Source organism: Pteronotus mesoamericanus, unplaced genomic scaffold, assembly GCF_021234165.1.
Source record: "Pteronotus mesoamericanus isolate MK-2021 breed Mesoamerican mustached bat unplaced genomic scaffold, CSHL_Meso_final contig_105, whole genome shotgun sequence".
NCBI lineage: Eukaryota > Metazoa > Chordata > Mammalia > Chiroptera > Mormoopidae > Pteronotus > Pteronotus mesoamericanus.
The window spans coordinates 13,212,609-13,227,675 of record NW_026555006.1 but is presented as its reverse complement, the minus strand read 5'-3'; the positions used below and the strand labels follow the sequence as shown (position 1 = coordinate 13,227,675).

General features: G+C 41.6%; 1 protein-coding gene across 2 annotated transcripts in view; it reads right to left on the bottom strand.

Annotated features, from left to right (window-relative positions):
- The window catches only part of PGM1 (phosphoglucomutase 1), a 33,877-nt gene extending 20,010 nt beyond the window's left edge, over positions 1-13,867 (bottom strand). For both annotated transcript variants that reach the window (XM_054574181.1, XM_054574182.1), the window contains exons 1-6: positions 13,212-13,867; positions 7,220-7,382; positions 6,717-6,863; positions 5,154-5,279; positions 2,268-2,458; positions 846-1,000 (exon numbers count right to left, since the gene is read on the bottom strand). In XM_054574181.1, coding sequence (XP_054430156.1) covers positions 846-1,000; positions 2,268-2,458; positions 5,154-5,279; positions 6,717-6,863; positions 7,220-7,382; positions 13,212-13,511 — 1,082 coding nt within the window. In that variant the 5' untranslated portion in view covers positions 13,512-13,867. The remainder of the gene's footprint in view (positions 1-845; positions 1,001-2,267; positions 2,459-5,153; positions 5,280-6,716; positions 6,864-7,219; positions 7,383-13,211) is intronic.
- Between the last annotated feature and the right edge of the window lie 1,200 nt (positions 13,868-15,067).

The following is a 15,067-nucleotide window of genomic DNA, read 5'->3' as shown; positions in this document are numbered from 1 at the left end:
TTCTTTATCCACTCATTCAGCAAACATTCAATGGGCACCTAATGTGTTCTCCCTGGTTGTTATTTATTACTGATATTTTTCAATTGTTCTGGATGTGAACTTATAAGCCGCCTTAAAGTCTTTGTAAATGAAGTTATGTGCAATAAAAATAAACAAATAAGCAAATCAGAGACAGCAACTGTTTATTGTCACTGAGTCCTTTCTTTCTCATAAAAACTGAATGTAATTTTCTTTAACTATTTGAGCTTTCAGTTTATTTAGATTTTGGACAAATGAACAGTGACTGTGTTTGTAAGTGCATGAGTATCCAATGAGGGATGGATGAGGAATGTCTCTTTGAAAGTTCTCTTTAAATTCTAACCTTACTTCAACCTCTCTTTCACCCAAACTCTGCACACCCCTATAGGAAAGTGGTTCTCTGGAACGATGTCTTGGCTCCAGTGACAGTGCCATCCATTCATTTAGTCATAAGCATTCAGTCATTTGTTTTTTCGACTGTGTGTGTGTCCCCTATTCCCTGTATGCTGGGCACACTATGGTCAGGCAGTTTAGGATGGTGACTGAGTCAGTCTTTTCTCTGTACAAGTTTATAGTCTAGCAGGGCAGACAGTCAAGTACACTGGCTATCGGAACACTGTGTGGTATGTGCTGGGGTGGAAGAAGCTCAGGGTGCTAAGGGATCACAGAGAGGGGACATCTAATCCAGAAAAAACTTCACCCATTCCTTCCTAAAATAGACACATTTAGCACCTACTACGCATCAGGCGCCCTGGCTGAAAGGGGAGGAAGAGGATTCCAAGCACCGAAAAGGGTCTGCTGAGGGCCAAGGGAATGGAGACACCTACCTGTCCAGGGCTCCACTGGTGGGCATGCTGCGGGCAAGGCCACGGACCCCGGTTTGCTGGAAGTACGGAATGCTGAGGATGTTGGCAGCAATGACAGCCACGGAGTCTGAAGGGTTCACAAAGAACCCGTGCTTGCCCAAAATCATGTTTCGATCCTTTGAGAGAGGGGATTCAAAAGAAGACCTTTTAGTCAAACTATGGAAGAAACCAAACTATCTTACATGGGGGTTGGGAGGATAATGTTTTAAATTTTAAAACTTAAAATGGATACCTTTATTCAGAGTGGGTTCTAAATACTGGATTTTGTTCCTAATGGATCTGTACAGTACCAGCCAAAGAGCTGAAACTGTTTTCAATTAAAGTGCAAGCACAAACCCCTTTCAACCAAACACTCTGTTCTCCCTCCAGAGGCCAGCTGACTTTAACCTCCTAGGCCTTTTCCCAACTCTGGAACCAATCACCTTCCTCCCAGAGGACAGGAGAGATAGAAACAAAGATGGGAATGCTGGCTGTCTGTACAGCTTGGTGGGATATCAGGCATCCTTCAAGGAACAAAGCAGATTTCTTCAAGGAAGGCTTCTAAATCATGGCCCGTCCATTTGATGCAGGGCCCGACAAAACACGCTGCCACCTTCCCTGCTTCCTTGGCGCCTGATATACAGCAAGTACTCGAGGATGGAGGAGAGAAACTCCCATCAGGCACTGCCTCAGAAGGATACATTGCAAAATAGTGTTTTCTAGGGATCCCTTTAATTTCCCTGAAGTTTGATATGGGATAATTTATTTTTTAGGAAACAGGGAGATCTAGCAGATGTTAAAGAACAACAGCAACAAAAAAAATATGTTTTCAATGAAGAAAACATATGTAGTGCATACTATCTCTGAGATACCAAGAATACAAACCTAAAACACATTTCTTCTTGGTCTGGCTTATTATGTTCACCAATGTAAATAAAACAGCTGATATTAAAAATATTAATTATACAGAAGGAATTAAAGGTTAGTTCTTTCATTGTAGCTCTATCATTCAGCTAATGTGAATGAATGAATGGCAATATTCTATTTCCAAAATCCTTTCCAGAGATTGAATAAGAAGCTAGCTGCTACTCAAGAGTAGAAATCTACCTTAGGATGGTTATCTAGAACCCAACCAGCTCATGAATCAGTAGTCGTTGATCATAACCAGGCTCTAATTACCCTGCCACTCTTAGCAAACAAGAGTATCTGAAATTTAAAATATGGATTAATTTCAAGGACTCTTATTTCTGTTGGAGAGGGTTTTCTAATAATTTACCCCTGACCCCAGGTGCCACGATACATCCTTCCCTCTCACTCACTAGGCCTGCAGAGTCTGGCAAATCCCCCCTCTGTAGGATCAGGCCTGGCCTGCGTCTGAGTTCTCTTAAATGTACTTGTTCCTACCCCATCTCCGTCAAAGGCAGCTCCAAAATCATGCTCTCCGGTCTTCATGGTCTCCACCAGGTCAGCTGCGTAGGTGAGGTTGGGGTCAGGGTGGTGGCCTCCGAAGTCCTCCAGAGGAATGCAGTTGACTGCCGAGTTCGCAGGGGCACCGAGTTCTTCGCAGAGGATCTTCTTCACGTACGGGCCCACAACTATGTAAAGCATGAAATGATGAATCAGAAGGTAAAACTAATCAAAGTCTGTGAGGGCTGGGGAATGAGGGGGAGGCACTCTAGGGGAAGTGGCATGAACAACAGTGAGAACATGCAAACTGTATTCAGGGGCCAGAGGAGAGATAAGCCTCACTGGAGTAGAAGGTTCGATGAAAAAGAGGAATGAGAGATTAGGTTGGAAAGGGTAGGGACAGTTGATGAAGGAAAGAGAGGGAGAAAGGGAAGGGAGCTGACCATTATGAACGCGCTACTGCACACCTGTGCCAGATGCTTCTCAACCATTTTCTCACCCAGTTCTTCAAAAAGGCCCACACTTTGGTACAGTTTAGTGTTTAAGACCTTGGACTCTGGAATCAGGAGTGCCTGGGTTCAAATCCCAGCTCTGCTAATCACTGTCTGTACAATTCTGGGTAAGTTATTTAATCTTTCTGTGCCTTTGTCTACCCTATCTGCAAAATGAGGATAATAATAGTAGCTGCCTAACAGGATTAAATGAGTTAATAAATGTGAAGTATTGAGAACAATACCAGCACATGTTATAAATCTTTGCACTATGATTATCACCTTTGATTTATAGGAAAGAAAACTGAGGTTCTGAGATGAAACTATTTGTCTAAACTTACACAGCTAGTCGGAGTAGGAGCTGCAGTCCAGAGCCGTAATCTTTCTACTCTATCAAGCTGATAAATGTATTAAAAGAATGCAAACAAACAAAAGACAGTACCAACAACAATGAACAGGAAAAAAAAAAACAACTAATCCCATACTTTATGGTCGCATCTAGCGTCACTACCAAGAATATTCATCTTTAAAACATTGAGAATGTGTTTTCCTCAAGGAGGGTACTGACACCAGTTATCGGTGTCACAGAGATCGGAAGAGAATAGAATATGTGTCTCCCATTAGGGGCCACATGTTTAGGAGGCTATTGAGACAACACAGAACAAGGTCTAGGCAGCCAGGGCTGTAAGGGATATACTGAATGAAAACCGAGGCATTAGCAGAACAACTGGAAGACCTGGAGAAAGGAGTCTACTTCGTGACCAGCTTCTCCCAGCAAACACGCCATCGTAAGTCCCATTCCCGAGTCAACCCAAGCTTCCTCTCATTCCTCTAATGTGGCTTCTATTGTTCTATTTTTAGACTTCGTGAACGTGCTATAGCCATTGCCTCAGCTGAGAATGCCCATCACTTGATTTTCCACCACCCTCGATCTTTCTTTCATAAAAGCTAATTTGGTTGCCATTTTTTCCAAGAAACCTTTCATAATACCCCCTCGTCAAGCTATGCCTCCTTCCACACTCCAGAGAGAATACTAGAAAGTCTCTCTAACCCTCATTTTCTTGGCCTGCCAGTGTTAGCCGTTCACCCACCTCAGGTCCCCAAGCACCGCAAGCTCTCTGAAGGCTGTCACCTGCCAAGCCCCTGCCTACCCGCCAAGCATACATGTAGTAGGTACTCAATACACGTCTGTTGCATGGTTTGAAAAGACAGGACAGCTTTTGTCTGAAGAAGTAGACCCATTCTGCGGGATTCCATTGCCAAGTCGGGGCCCAAGGGAAGGGGTTCCAGGGATGGAAGATTTCAGCCTCCAGGAGGAGGTTTTCTAACCGTGGTTAAACAGCGGCGGCAGGAGGCTCTGAACAGCATCATCAAAGGGGTTCAAACTCAAGTAGAGAGCTTTCCCAACCAGGCAAGCAGCTGGGTTTCCACCCCAGGGAAGATACTGCCACTCAAAGGTTCCAAAATTCTCAATTATTACAAAACAAACAAACAACCTAAGTGCTCAGGAATTCCCATGTCCCTACATGCAAGAAAACCTCATGGTTCTGCCTCCTAATAACAGCTGCTGTCTCTACTGACCTGGCCACACAACCCACAGAGGAAGAAGAGGGACGGACACACATCCTGTTGTTCCCAAATTTAATCCTGGACTTGCTCTTGCCCTTTCCTAAGAAAAAGAGCACGTAGGGGCAGGCGAGCGGGGCTGTGGGCTCCGGAGACAGCTACCGCATCTAGTTAATGCAACACGCCCCCTTGGAAATAGCGGGGCTGGCGGGGGTTGGGGGGTGGTTAGGAAGAATGTGAGGTATCTGCTGCGGGGCAGGAAGAGTCCACTGAAGCAGCTGCATGGGACACAAAACCTGATGCTTAATGTGGAAACACTCCCCTTCACACTACCTTACCATGAGGGATGTCTCAACTCCTTTTGCTGCATACAGTTAGATTTTTATCTGCGTGGATATTGCTGAAGTGGTTGCAAAATAACTGTTTACAAAAACGTCAGAGATGGAAAAGGACAACAGCTACATGATTTCATTCATATGTGGGATAGAAAACAAAAGCCAACAAATAAACTCATAGACATAGATAACAGCGTGGTGGTTACCACAGGGGAAGAAGGGTGGGGGCCCAACAACGGTGACGGAAGACGACTAGCCTTTGGATGGGCGGCGAGCGCATACTGCCACATACAGCTGATATATTATAAAGCGGTACACCTGACACATACATTATTATTAACTAAAGTTACTCCAACAAATTTAAATTAAAAATGGCAGTAGAGGGGAGGGCAGAGAGAGTCTTAAGGAAAGGCTTGTTAAGGCATCACGATGAATATGGCAGAGCAGCTTCCTATCTGAGAGAGGAGGGTAGAAGAGAAGTGGCTCCATACCTCCATGCATGGCATCTATGCGGATCTTTAGTCGGTTGGGACCAGAAAGAAGTTCTTTCAGTGCATTGAAGTCAAAGATGTTTCTCAGCATCGTTGCATAAGCTTCTACCGAATCCACAATTTCCACTGTGGGAACAGGCAATATTGAAAGATGGGGGAACTAAGCACATTTAGAAATATTATCCTCTGAAATGATTATATTGCTGTAAACATGCCATAGCTATTTTAAAAAGCCAATTATCAAGCAGCCCCAAGAAGCCAGCACTGTTAGATGATCTCTTATTCGATACTAACAATTTCTCTGGGAGGTAGATGATTAGTCCTATTTTGTTGACAAACTGAAGGTCTGTAAGGTTAAGTCACTTGCCTGCACAGCTGGAAAGGGATTTTTGACAGAGGTTTCCCTGATGCTAAACTCTACTTTGCTGCCACATTGATTCCCTATCCATCTCCATGAGAAGTGTATTTTGGCACCACAAATAACAGAAAATGTGACACCTACTTTCCTTTCCTTTTTCCAGGCCCATTGCCATCAAGACTTAATGGTAAAAAGCAGGAAAAAAGAAAATTTAACGAATTATTTTCACATGCACTACTAAAGGAATAAAATAAATATAAGGACTTAGAATTGCTGTTCTTTTTGTTGCATTTTCCGGGGTCTGAACATTTCCAAAATGTTAAGAATTTAAGCAGTTCTCTATAGGTGTTTTCTAAACCCTAAGTATGTCTTCAAGATGTAGCAAAACACCACTTTCTCTTTGTTAGTTGAGAGCACTCTCAGCTCTCAATGGGTAGGATCAAACAAAAAACATATTTCATAAACTGCAATCCAGAGAGGAAAGAATACATGTTAGAGCAAAGTCAAAATGCAAATCACATTGCCAACCATCTCATCCTCATTTGGCTAATATGAATCATTTCATAAACATTTATTCCATCAATAATTGAAATGCCTGACATTTAACAACAAAATATTTACCACTACTGTCAACACAGGGAGTTCCAAAATGGACTAATTTGATTTTACTGAGTATTAGGGCAGAAAAAGACACTGAAACATAGGCTTTGGAACCATTCACACCTGACCTTAAATCCTGGTTTCCGCTTACTCCCTGGGTGACCTTGAGCCTGTTACTTAAGCTCTTTCAGCCTTTGTTTCCTCATCTGGAAAAAGTGAACACCAAAAGTGTTGCCCTCATAGGGCTACTAAAAGAATAAAATGGGATAATAAATGGTCTTGGCACATAATAAAAGCTCGGTAAAACTTAGCTATGAATGTAATCTTAAAGGTCTTTGAGCTAAATTCATTTTGTAGATATGGAACCTGAGGCCCTGAGATTTGGAAATGACTTACCCAGGGTCACACCGCTGACCACTGGCAGGGCCCAGACAGCCCAGGTCTCTAGATTCCCAGACCCAATTCCAGAACTGCTCATTAATGCATGCAAAGCTTAGTGACCACAATCTTTCTGAAGCTGAAGACCCGTGTTATTAAAACCTGAAAAGGCAAATCACTCAAGTTGAAACTAGGAGGGGCAGGAGGGAAGGGGTGGGTAAACATGCCTGTGAAGGGTTTAAACTTGTTTTCCAGGTCAAACTGCTGCTTTCCCAGAACTCCAAGGTCTACTTTGAGGTCAGGGCAAATTGCATATTCTTCAATTGTCTTGCTGATTTGGAAAATCTTATCAGTTACTGCTTCAGGAGCAGGACCTAGAAGTCAAACAGCAAACAATGGGTCATTTTGTGCAGCTGACACACAAGTACAAAAACCACGAAACTTATCAATTCCTCTTCACTAGCATATCTGCCATTCATTTCATCATTCAGGCAGCAAAATATCAGGGTTTTCTAAAAAAAAAAAAAAATCATGTGAATGACCATTCACTCATGGTTCCTCATATGCAGGTAAGGCAGAATGAAAAGCATTTCATTTCCTCTGAAAGGAAGCCAAATACCCCCTTGCTAAGTACCAGAACGGAACCCGACCTGGGCCTCCCAAGGCACTGATGAATGGTTTATCCTACTGAACATGCAACTGACCATCCTCAAAACAACAGCAAACTCACCTCCATTGGAAATATTAAATTTGATTCCAAAATCTCCATTGGGCCCTCCAGGGTTGTGGCTGGCTGTCAGAATGATCCCACCAATGGCTTTGATCTTCCTAATGATGCAAGATACAGCAGGGGTGGAGAGGATGCCATTCTGTCCAATAACCAAGCGACCAATCTAAGAGACGAAATGCAGAATGCACACTTTAACTTCAGTAAGTCCAGAGCTACTGGACAGAAACACCAGTACAACAGGCAGATGAACAAAGAAATATCTTATTGGACCAGAAAAGATGTTCTTTAGTGAGTATTTATTGCTTGCGTAGTCATTATTATTTTGAAGTAGAGTATTATTATTGTTGTTGAATAATATTGCTATTGAAGTAGAATCATTATTGTTGAACAGAGCCATTCCTTCAGAAACTTTTTTGGGACTTTGCAGTCTTAGAATGGTATATGATCTCGAGGTACTGTAAGACCCCAGCAAAAAAAAGAAAGAAAGAAAAAAAAGAATATCCAACACACAGTCTCTCCAGATCAGGTTCGTAATTTGGATATACTGAAAGAATGTGAGAAAACCCACATTTTTATCCAATTCAATCACACTTTCAATCCACATTGGGGGAAGAATATAAATTCAGCTAGTTAAAGGAATTCTAACCCAAAGAGAAGACTAAATTAAAATATTTGGAAAAGTAAAAAGGGCAAACTTTATATGAAGACTATTACAAAATGTATCTCACAATTTTTGTTTCTAGTCGAGCTTGGATTTTAATGTAGTATCATGTTGGGGGATACTTCAGTCACCTCCAGGCCTGAGACATGGAATGCTAGGAGCTACTACTGGGTAAACCAGTCAGAACTGCCCACCTGAAAGGGCTGCAAGTAGTAATTTTGTTGCATTCTTAACTTACCTTCCCATATCTTTCAAAGATGGTATCAGCACAGACCCTAGATCTTCCTTCATTAAAATGATAGTAATTTATACCAGTTTCAACATGACCCAAAGGGAACAACAACAAAAAAAGATTCTGTCAATTCCTCTGACATACTTGGGAAAGGTGCGACTGCTACATAAAAAGATTTATTAAGTGAGGAGTTTGTGCCCTCCCTCCACTCCCCTTTGTGAGAGAAGAGAGGGACAGGAATGTTTTTAAATTGTCCATGTGTTATTTCCTTTTGTCCCACCAGAGATAAATATAATTGAAGAAATGACTCAATAGTAGAAGATGTATTTCTAATAAGGAACATGCCACTGAGATACCTGGATTTTTCTGGGACTGCCACCTTTGCCACCCTCCCGTAGGACACTCTCCCATAATTCCATCCTTCCATGACCAACCACCTCCCAGGAAGCAGCTGATTCCATTTCAGTCACCTCTTGGCTCTCCTGTGTCCATCTGAACAATTTTTGTTATATCCTGCCTCCCTTAGGAAGTGGTAACGGCCAGGGCAGAAGATGTAAATAGGCTCCTTTATAAACTAGAGAAACCTGGAGATGGTGTGAAATCAATCCCCATTATTACTGAGCCGCAGAGTGCTTTCTACAGCCCATGGCCGTTCAAATCATTCTCACAATTGCTCCTCCCATTGTGCAGATGAAGAAGCTGAGGTCAAGAGCTGTTGCAATCCTGCCCAGACTGGTGTGGCTCAGTGGATTGGGTGCCGGCTTGTGAACCACAGGATCACAGGTTCGATTCCCAGTGCAGGGCACATGCCTGGGTTGCAGGCCAGGTCCCCAGTAGGGGATACGAAAGAGGCAGCCACACATTGATGTTGCTCTCCCTCTCTTTCTCCCTCCCTCTCTGTCTAAAAATAAATAAATAAAATCTTAAAATAAAAAATAACAACAGTTGTCACGATCCTGCCCATTTGTTCATTCTTACATCCATCTAACAGTAATAAAAACAAGCAATTATGGAAAGATGCTATGGTAGACATTGAGATAGATGACATGACGAGGTCACATGGCATCCAGTGGCTATAGCTGGGAAAAGCATTGACAGTTCGTAACTCAGTACAGTGAGAATGGTAACATCTGACACTGCCAGCAGTTTCCAGGTGTGGTTCTGATGAGAATAAAACCCTATGGTTGCCTTGGCCAGGTAGCTCATTTGGTTACTGTCGTCCCACATTTGGTTGTGGGTTAGATCTCCAGTCAGGATACATACAAGGAGCAACCAGTAAATGCATAAATAAGTGGAAGAACAAATCTCTCCCAATCAATCTCTCTCTCCCTCTCTCCCTCTCCCTCTCTCTCTCTCTCTCCCCCGCTTTCTCTCTCTCTGTGTTAAATCAATAATGTAAAAAAAAACAAAACCTATAATTGAAAAGGTCCATAATTTCAATAGGAGAGGCTCAAAGATGGCAACTTAATCAGCCACAGTGGCTGTGGAGTTATCTGGACATTGTATTTGTACATCAAGCATCCTGATTTTAACTTAGATTTTGTAAGTATTTGGTATGGGAGGGGAGACTGATAAATGAATATTATGCTATGTCACCCAAATCACCCCTTAATTCTACCAGTCCTTATGGTGATATCTGCAGTCAGTAATGTTCCAAGACTAAGGGGATTATACCAGGGGATAAGAGTAAAAAGGAAAGCTGGGAAATAGAAGCAAGTCCTTAGTAGCTTCTTTCTCTTTAGTCCAAGAAGAGGTACAGCTGCCCAAAATATCCCCTTCCGAAGCAGACTCTTTCCCATGAATCAGCTCGGGAACATTAATCTTCAACTTGATACTGGAGAGGTATTACTCTATTCCGTTAAGGAAGTCTGAAGCAACGTAACAGCTCCTGACTCTAATCTCCGCTGCTTCTCTCTCACGGGTACCTCCGGTTGCCCTACCCTGTCTGAATGGATCCTCCCTCCTCAGGCCCCACCCACCTAGTTCATCTTTCTAGACTACAGTTCTGTGCCCTTCCACTACTCAAAGATCCTCCCTATAGTATTGATTCAAAAATTCCACTTCTAGGTATAGACACAAAAGAAAATAGAGACTCAAGCAAACAACTTATGCATCCCTGTTCATAACAGCATTATACACAATAACCAAAGGTGGAAACAACCCAAAGGTCCATCAACAGGTGTTGGATAAATAAAATGCAGTATATATATATATATATATATATATATATACACACACACACACACACACACAATGAACTATTACTCGGCCTTAAAAAGAATGAAATTCTGATACATGCCACAACATGGATGAATCTTGAAAACATTATATTAAGTAATGTAAGCCAGACACAAGGACAGCTATTGTATGATTCCTTTTATGTGAGGTACCTAAAAATAGGCCAATTCAAAGACAGAGAGAAGAACAGGGTTGCCAGGGGCCAAAGAAAGAGAGAATGGGGAGTTATTGTTTAGTGGGTATAGAGTTTTACATGGAATGATAAAGAATCATTCTGGAAAGGGGTAATGATGATGGTTAAAGACCTTCATGAATGTAATTAATACCACTGAACTGTGCTCTTAAAAATGGTTAAAATGTTAAATTTTGTTATGTATACTTTGCCACAAAAAAATTAAAATTAAAAAAAAATAAGAATCATTCTCTGGCTCCCCAGTATCTCCCAACTCAAAGAGAACCCCCCAACCCCGGCCCAGCACCGAGAATCCTTCGCCCGACTCTTGCCCCTCCTCCTCTCCTGCATCTGCCTCCCTTCGGCATCTCTCACGCCACACGACCAAGCTGGATACCTCAGTGTTCGCCCAATATTTTACAGTTAAATGTAACAGGGAGGAAAGTTAAATTTTCCTTTTAATTGGTGTTTTCTTATGTTTCACAAAAAAAAAAAACAAAAAAAAAAACCAAGATCCATTTTCTTTGCCCTGCTAGTCATATACATGGGTTTTAGTCTCGTTTCCAAACATACCTCTAAGTTTAAAGCTCTGGGGAACCATAGGAGATACTGGTATTATAAATGAGGCTCCTCCAATATTTTATTTTGTACATTAACGTTTCCTGTAACTGCATATAGATCTATGCAAGCAAAAACAAAAGGAAACTTCTAACAAAAGGTCAATCATATTCTACAATCAAGAAATGCACCAGATAAAAGTGTACTAAAGAGAAAAAAAAAATGAAACGATCTCCATGTAGCTCCCTAGCTGAAAAGACCTCTCCAGAACTGGCTCATGGGTAGAGCGGGTATTGACAGTGGTGAGGAAGGAACACTGACTTCTACCAAAACCCATAGATTATCTTTCCTTTATATTTCCTCCCTAGAGATCTGCCCACAATCAAAGGGATGGTAAAATAGGCAGGATTTAGGATATGTTAGAAAAAAGAAGAAATCCAGCTTTTACAGGTTTTTAGCCGACTGAAGTGCTTTACTGGTCCACTATGTGTGCTACGTAGTCCAGTTGGGTGGCACGACTGCTTTAAAAGCAACGCTCTTGTTAATAAAGAATGGCCTTGAAAAAGACTTAAAAATATTGCTTATGCTGCAACAGCTCAAACAAATAGGCAGTTACCATATTTAGTCGATTATTACCACTTAAATGTATAATCTAGCAAACCTTCGGACTGTAAAACAGAGAAAGTCTATAGGGTCTGCCTGAATTTACACGTTCCTACCCCCGCTTTCACATCCTTCTGCTCCACACAAAAATGAAATGAAGCCAAATATATCACAGCAAAGGGGACAGTGTACCAGATGCACTCAACAATCCAGATATATGTGCAGAAATAATGTTCCATTCATTCTCTCTCAAAAGATTAAAAGAACCTTAATACCATTCCCTTTGCAGCTCTCCTCAAAGGTGAAATTTACAACATGTCACATTTTATCTTAAAAATGTGTATGTGGCATAATAATTTCATATTTGAGTGCTTTATCAGCAGTTTTTACATGAAAGGCATTCAGGTTCTGAAACTAGGTATAAAGGAAACGTCACATTACAAGCAATAGGATCTACAAACATTTTAAAATTTGATTTTTTTTTAATTTGGCTTTTACAATCACACCTGCTTGGCATATGATTAAAACAGACCGAAAATGAATGCCTAATATATTTGATGGCAATGCTAAATTTTAGGATATTGGAAACAGAAGCATTTCCAGAAAAGAAATACAAAGGATTTTTTTAAATTTGTGAGTACTAAAAGACTGTGTTCCAAATTATTGCTAAGTATAATCTAAAGCATTAAAAATATTTTTTTTTGGTCTCACAGAGGAATTTACAGAGCAAAAATAGCAATGTCCTGATGTCTACCTTCCTATAAATCAGCAAGACTGTGCAAATTGTTAAATCATCAAGACCAATGCTTTCTGGTGAAAGCCTCTTTCTGATTTGGTTAATTCAGCCAACGCTGTTTTTCACAATGCAAAGCGTTAGCAGAGCCTCCTTATACTATAGTCTCACAGTTATTATCTCTACCCCGGTGCACAAATTCACCACACACAGGGCTTCTTTGTGTCCAAGGTCATTATAAGAAGGTTCCCCCATAACAGGTCCTCTTGGAAGGCTCACACCTAACATTTTCCAATCCCCTCCTAGTATTTCTGCATGACTACAAGGATTCATAAACAACAGCATGCCCTGGCTTTTGTTTTCCTGTTTGACAAGTGACTGAACTTCAACAAGGACACCATTGAAAGAAAATAAAATCCTCCTCTCTCCACTACTCATTAGAGCCTTCTTATAAAGGAGAGAGTACCCCTCAAAACTAGTTAAAATGTAGATAAGACAGCTAAAGGCTCCCGGTGCGCTTTAAATGTCTAAAAAGCAACAGGTACTTGTCCAAGCAATAGGTACAGAACACAACACAGGAGAAGTTGAACTTAACATTCCTGTATCCCAATGTGATATGTAATTTCAGCAGTATCTACACAATAGTCAGTCTCTGAAGTCACAATGAAACTTAACTGGATGTTAGTAGAATTGAGGTGTATACCACAAACAAATCTTTGTATCTTTGCATATTTCTGCAAAATCAAGAAGTTATGTGGAGAACCAGAAGCGTAACAACACTAATCGTATACCAACCCCATTGGCGGCCGCCATCTGCACTATTGTTTCTATTGCTGATTTATTAAAATACCGCCCATCTCCACCAACCACCAGTGAGGATCCCTGGCGATCCTTTAAGTCTATGGAAAAGAATATACTCTGGATAAAGTTTTCCAGGTAGCATGGCTTTGCCTCAAAACAATAGGTTTTCTTCCGTAATCCACTAGTTCCTGGTTTCTGGTCATAGTAGGGAGCTGTACCAAAAGTCAACAGAGGGACAGGACCTTCTTCCATTTTCCTGTATTTCCCAGAGATCCATTCCCCAAAATCACTCATCTTTCATTTGCACCACTTGGCTCGGCGAGGGTATCCAGAGAGCAATCAAGAGTCCCCAAGATAGTCTGTCCGACCTGAAGCTGCAGCAGTGCTGTCCAAATAACTAAAACAGAGGTTTTGTCTGGATGAAGAGAGTGAGGCAGAAGCCGGGTTAATTCCTTGTTGTCATGGCCCCTGGTGAAATAGTTAAGGGCCACACACCCACCCGCACCCACACACAAAGCAGATCTTCAAAGTTGTTTTGATGAGGACACTTCTGCCCACATAACCACGCCAAATACCCTTCAATTATTTTTGCCTCCTGCCCCGTTAGGGTGGAGATAGCTCCGACAGTGCTGCGGGCAGCAGACTTCAGTTACAAACACCAGGTGGCTGCCAGATTCCACTCTGAGAGCCCAGGCAAAGACAGAGCAAGTGCAGACCCAGGAAGCAGGTCCATGAATAAGACACCCTGGTGTGGCTCCCGCTGCTCCTGACACCCCATAACCCAGAGCCTCTCCGGGCATTCATCACTGAGAAGGCCATCTGAAGCTAACACTGTCCCATGCCACCCAGCAAGTTAAAGGTCAATCTTAAAATGGAAATGAAGGATCTCAGTTACCTCTGTTTTTCTTACATCGCTGCCATTTGGATACCCAAGTGATTTTTTTACTTCCCATGTGCAATTCCAGTTAGAAGAAAAAAAATCGTTTAACAGGAAAGATTTTATTCATTGACCACCATGGGCTTAACAAAAAAAAATTCAGTTCTAGAAGAACAGACACCTACCAAAATGCCATGAATGATCAACAGTTTGGTCATTCCCTTGACTCTATGGAAAAGTGTGGATGAAGATGCACCAAAACCTTGAAAATGTAAGCAGAAGAGTGTGGCTAGGGTGGGGGGCAGAGGCGGTGTATGTTTTTCTGAGTGCATGAGATCCAGTCAAGTTATTATTTAGAAAAATACTATGAACATAAGATTAAATTTTGTGTTTTAATTTTCTCAGTTTTAAATAGACTTGACTTTTAAGAAAACATTTTTTAGTGAAGCAGTTTAAGTCCTTTGCATTTGAAGAACCTAAAATGTGTTCAAACATACGACCTGAATAAAGTTGATATTCAACTCCATTTGATCCCTGAGATTTTATTAATAATCTACTTGAATGCATGCATATGTGTTCTTTATCTGGTTCAGCAGAAATTGTTAATTGAGCTCCAATGTCAAAGTTTTGGTGGGCTTCTTAAGGATGCTTAAAAAGTAAACCTGGTCTAGTTGTACCCCATGCTTGGAGAGTTTGGCATGCACTGAGGAGTCAAGGTTTTCAAGGAAAAAGTGACTAAGCCATTGACAAACAACATCTGAGTATTTTCCCGATTTTCAGCAAGGCACAAAAGTAAATTAGTGCTAGGCGCAGCACACTGCCTTCTCTGGGGTGGACTGCCCCCGAGTTCCAGCGTCTGCTCTGAGTGGGACCAGCAGAACCAACCAGCAAGGGAGCCTGTTCTCCTGCAAATGACAAATGAGGCCAGCCCGCACGCAGGGAAGACCTCTAGACGGAACATTAAAACAATTCG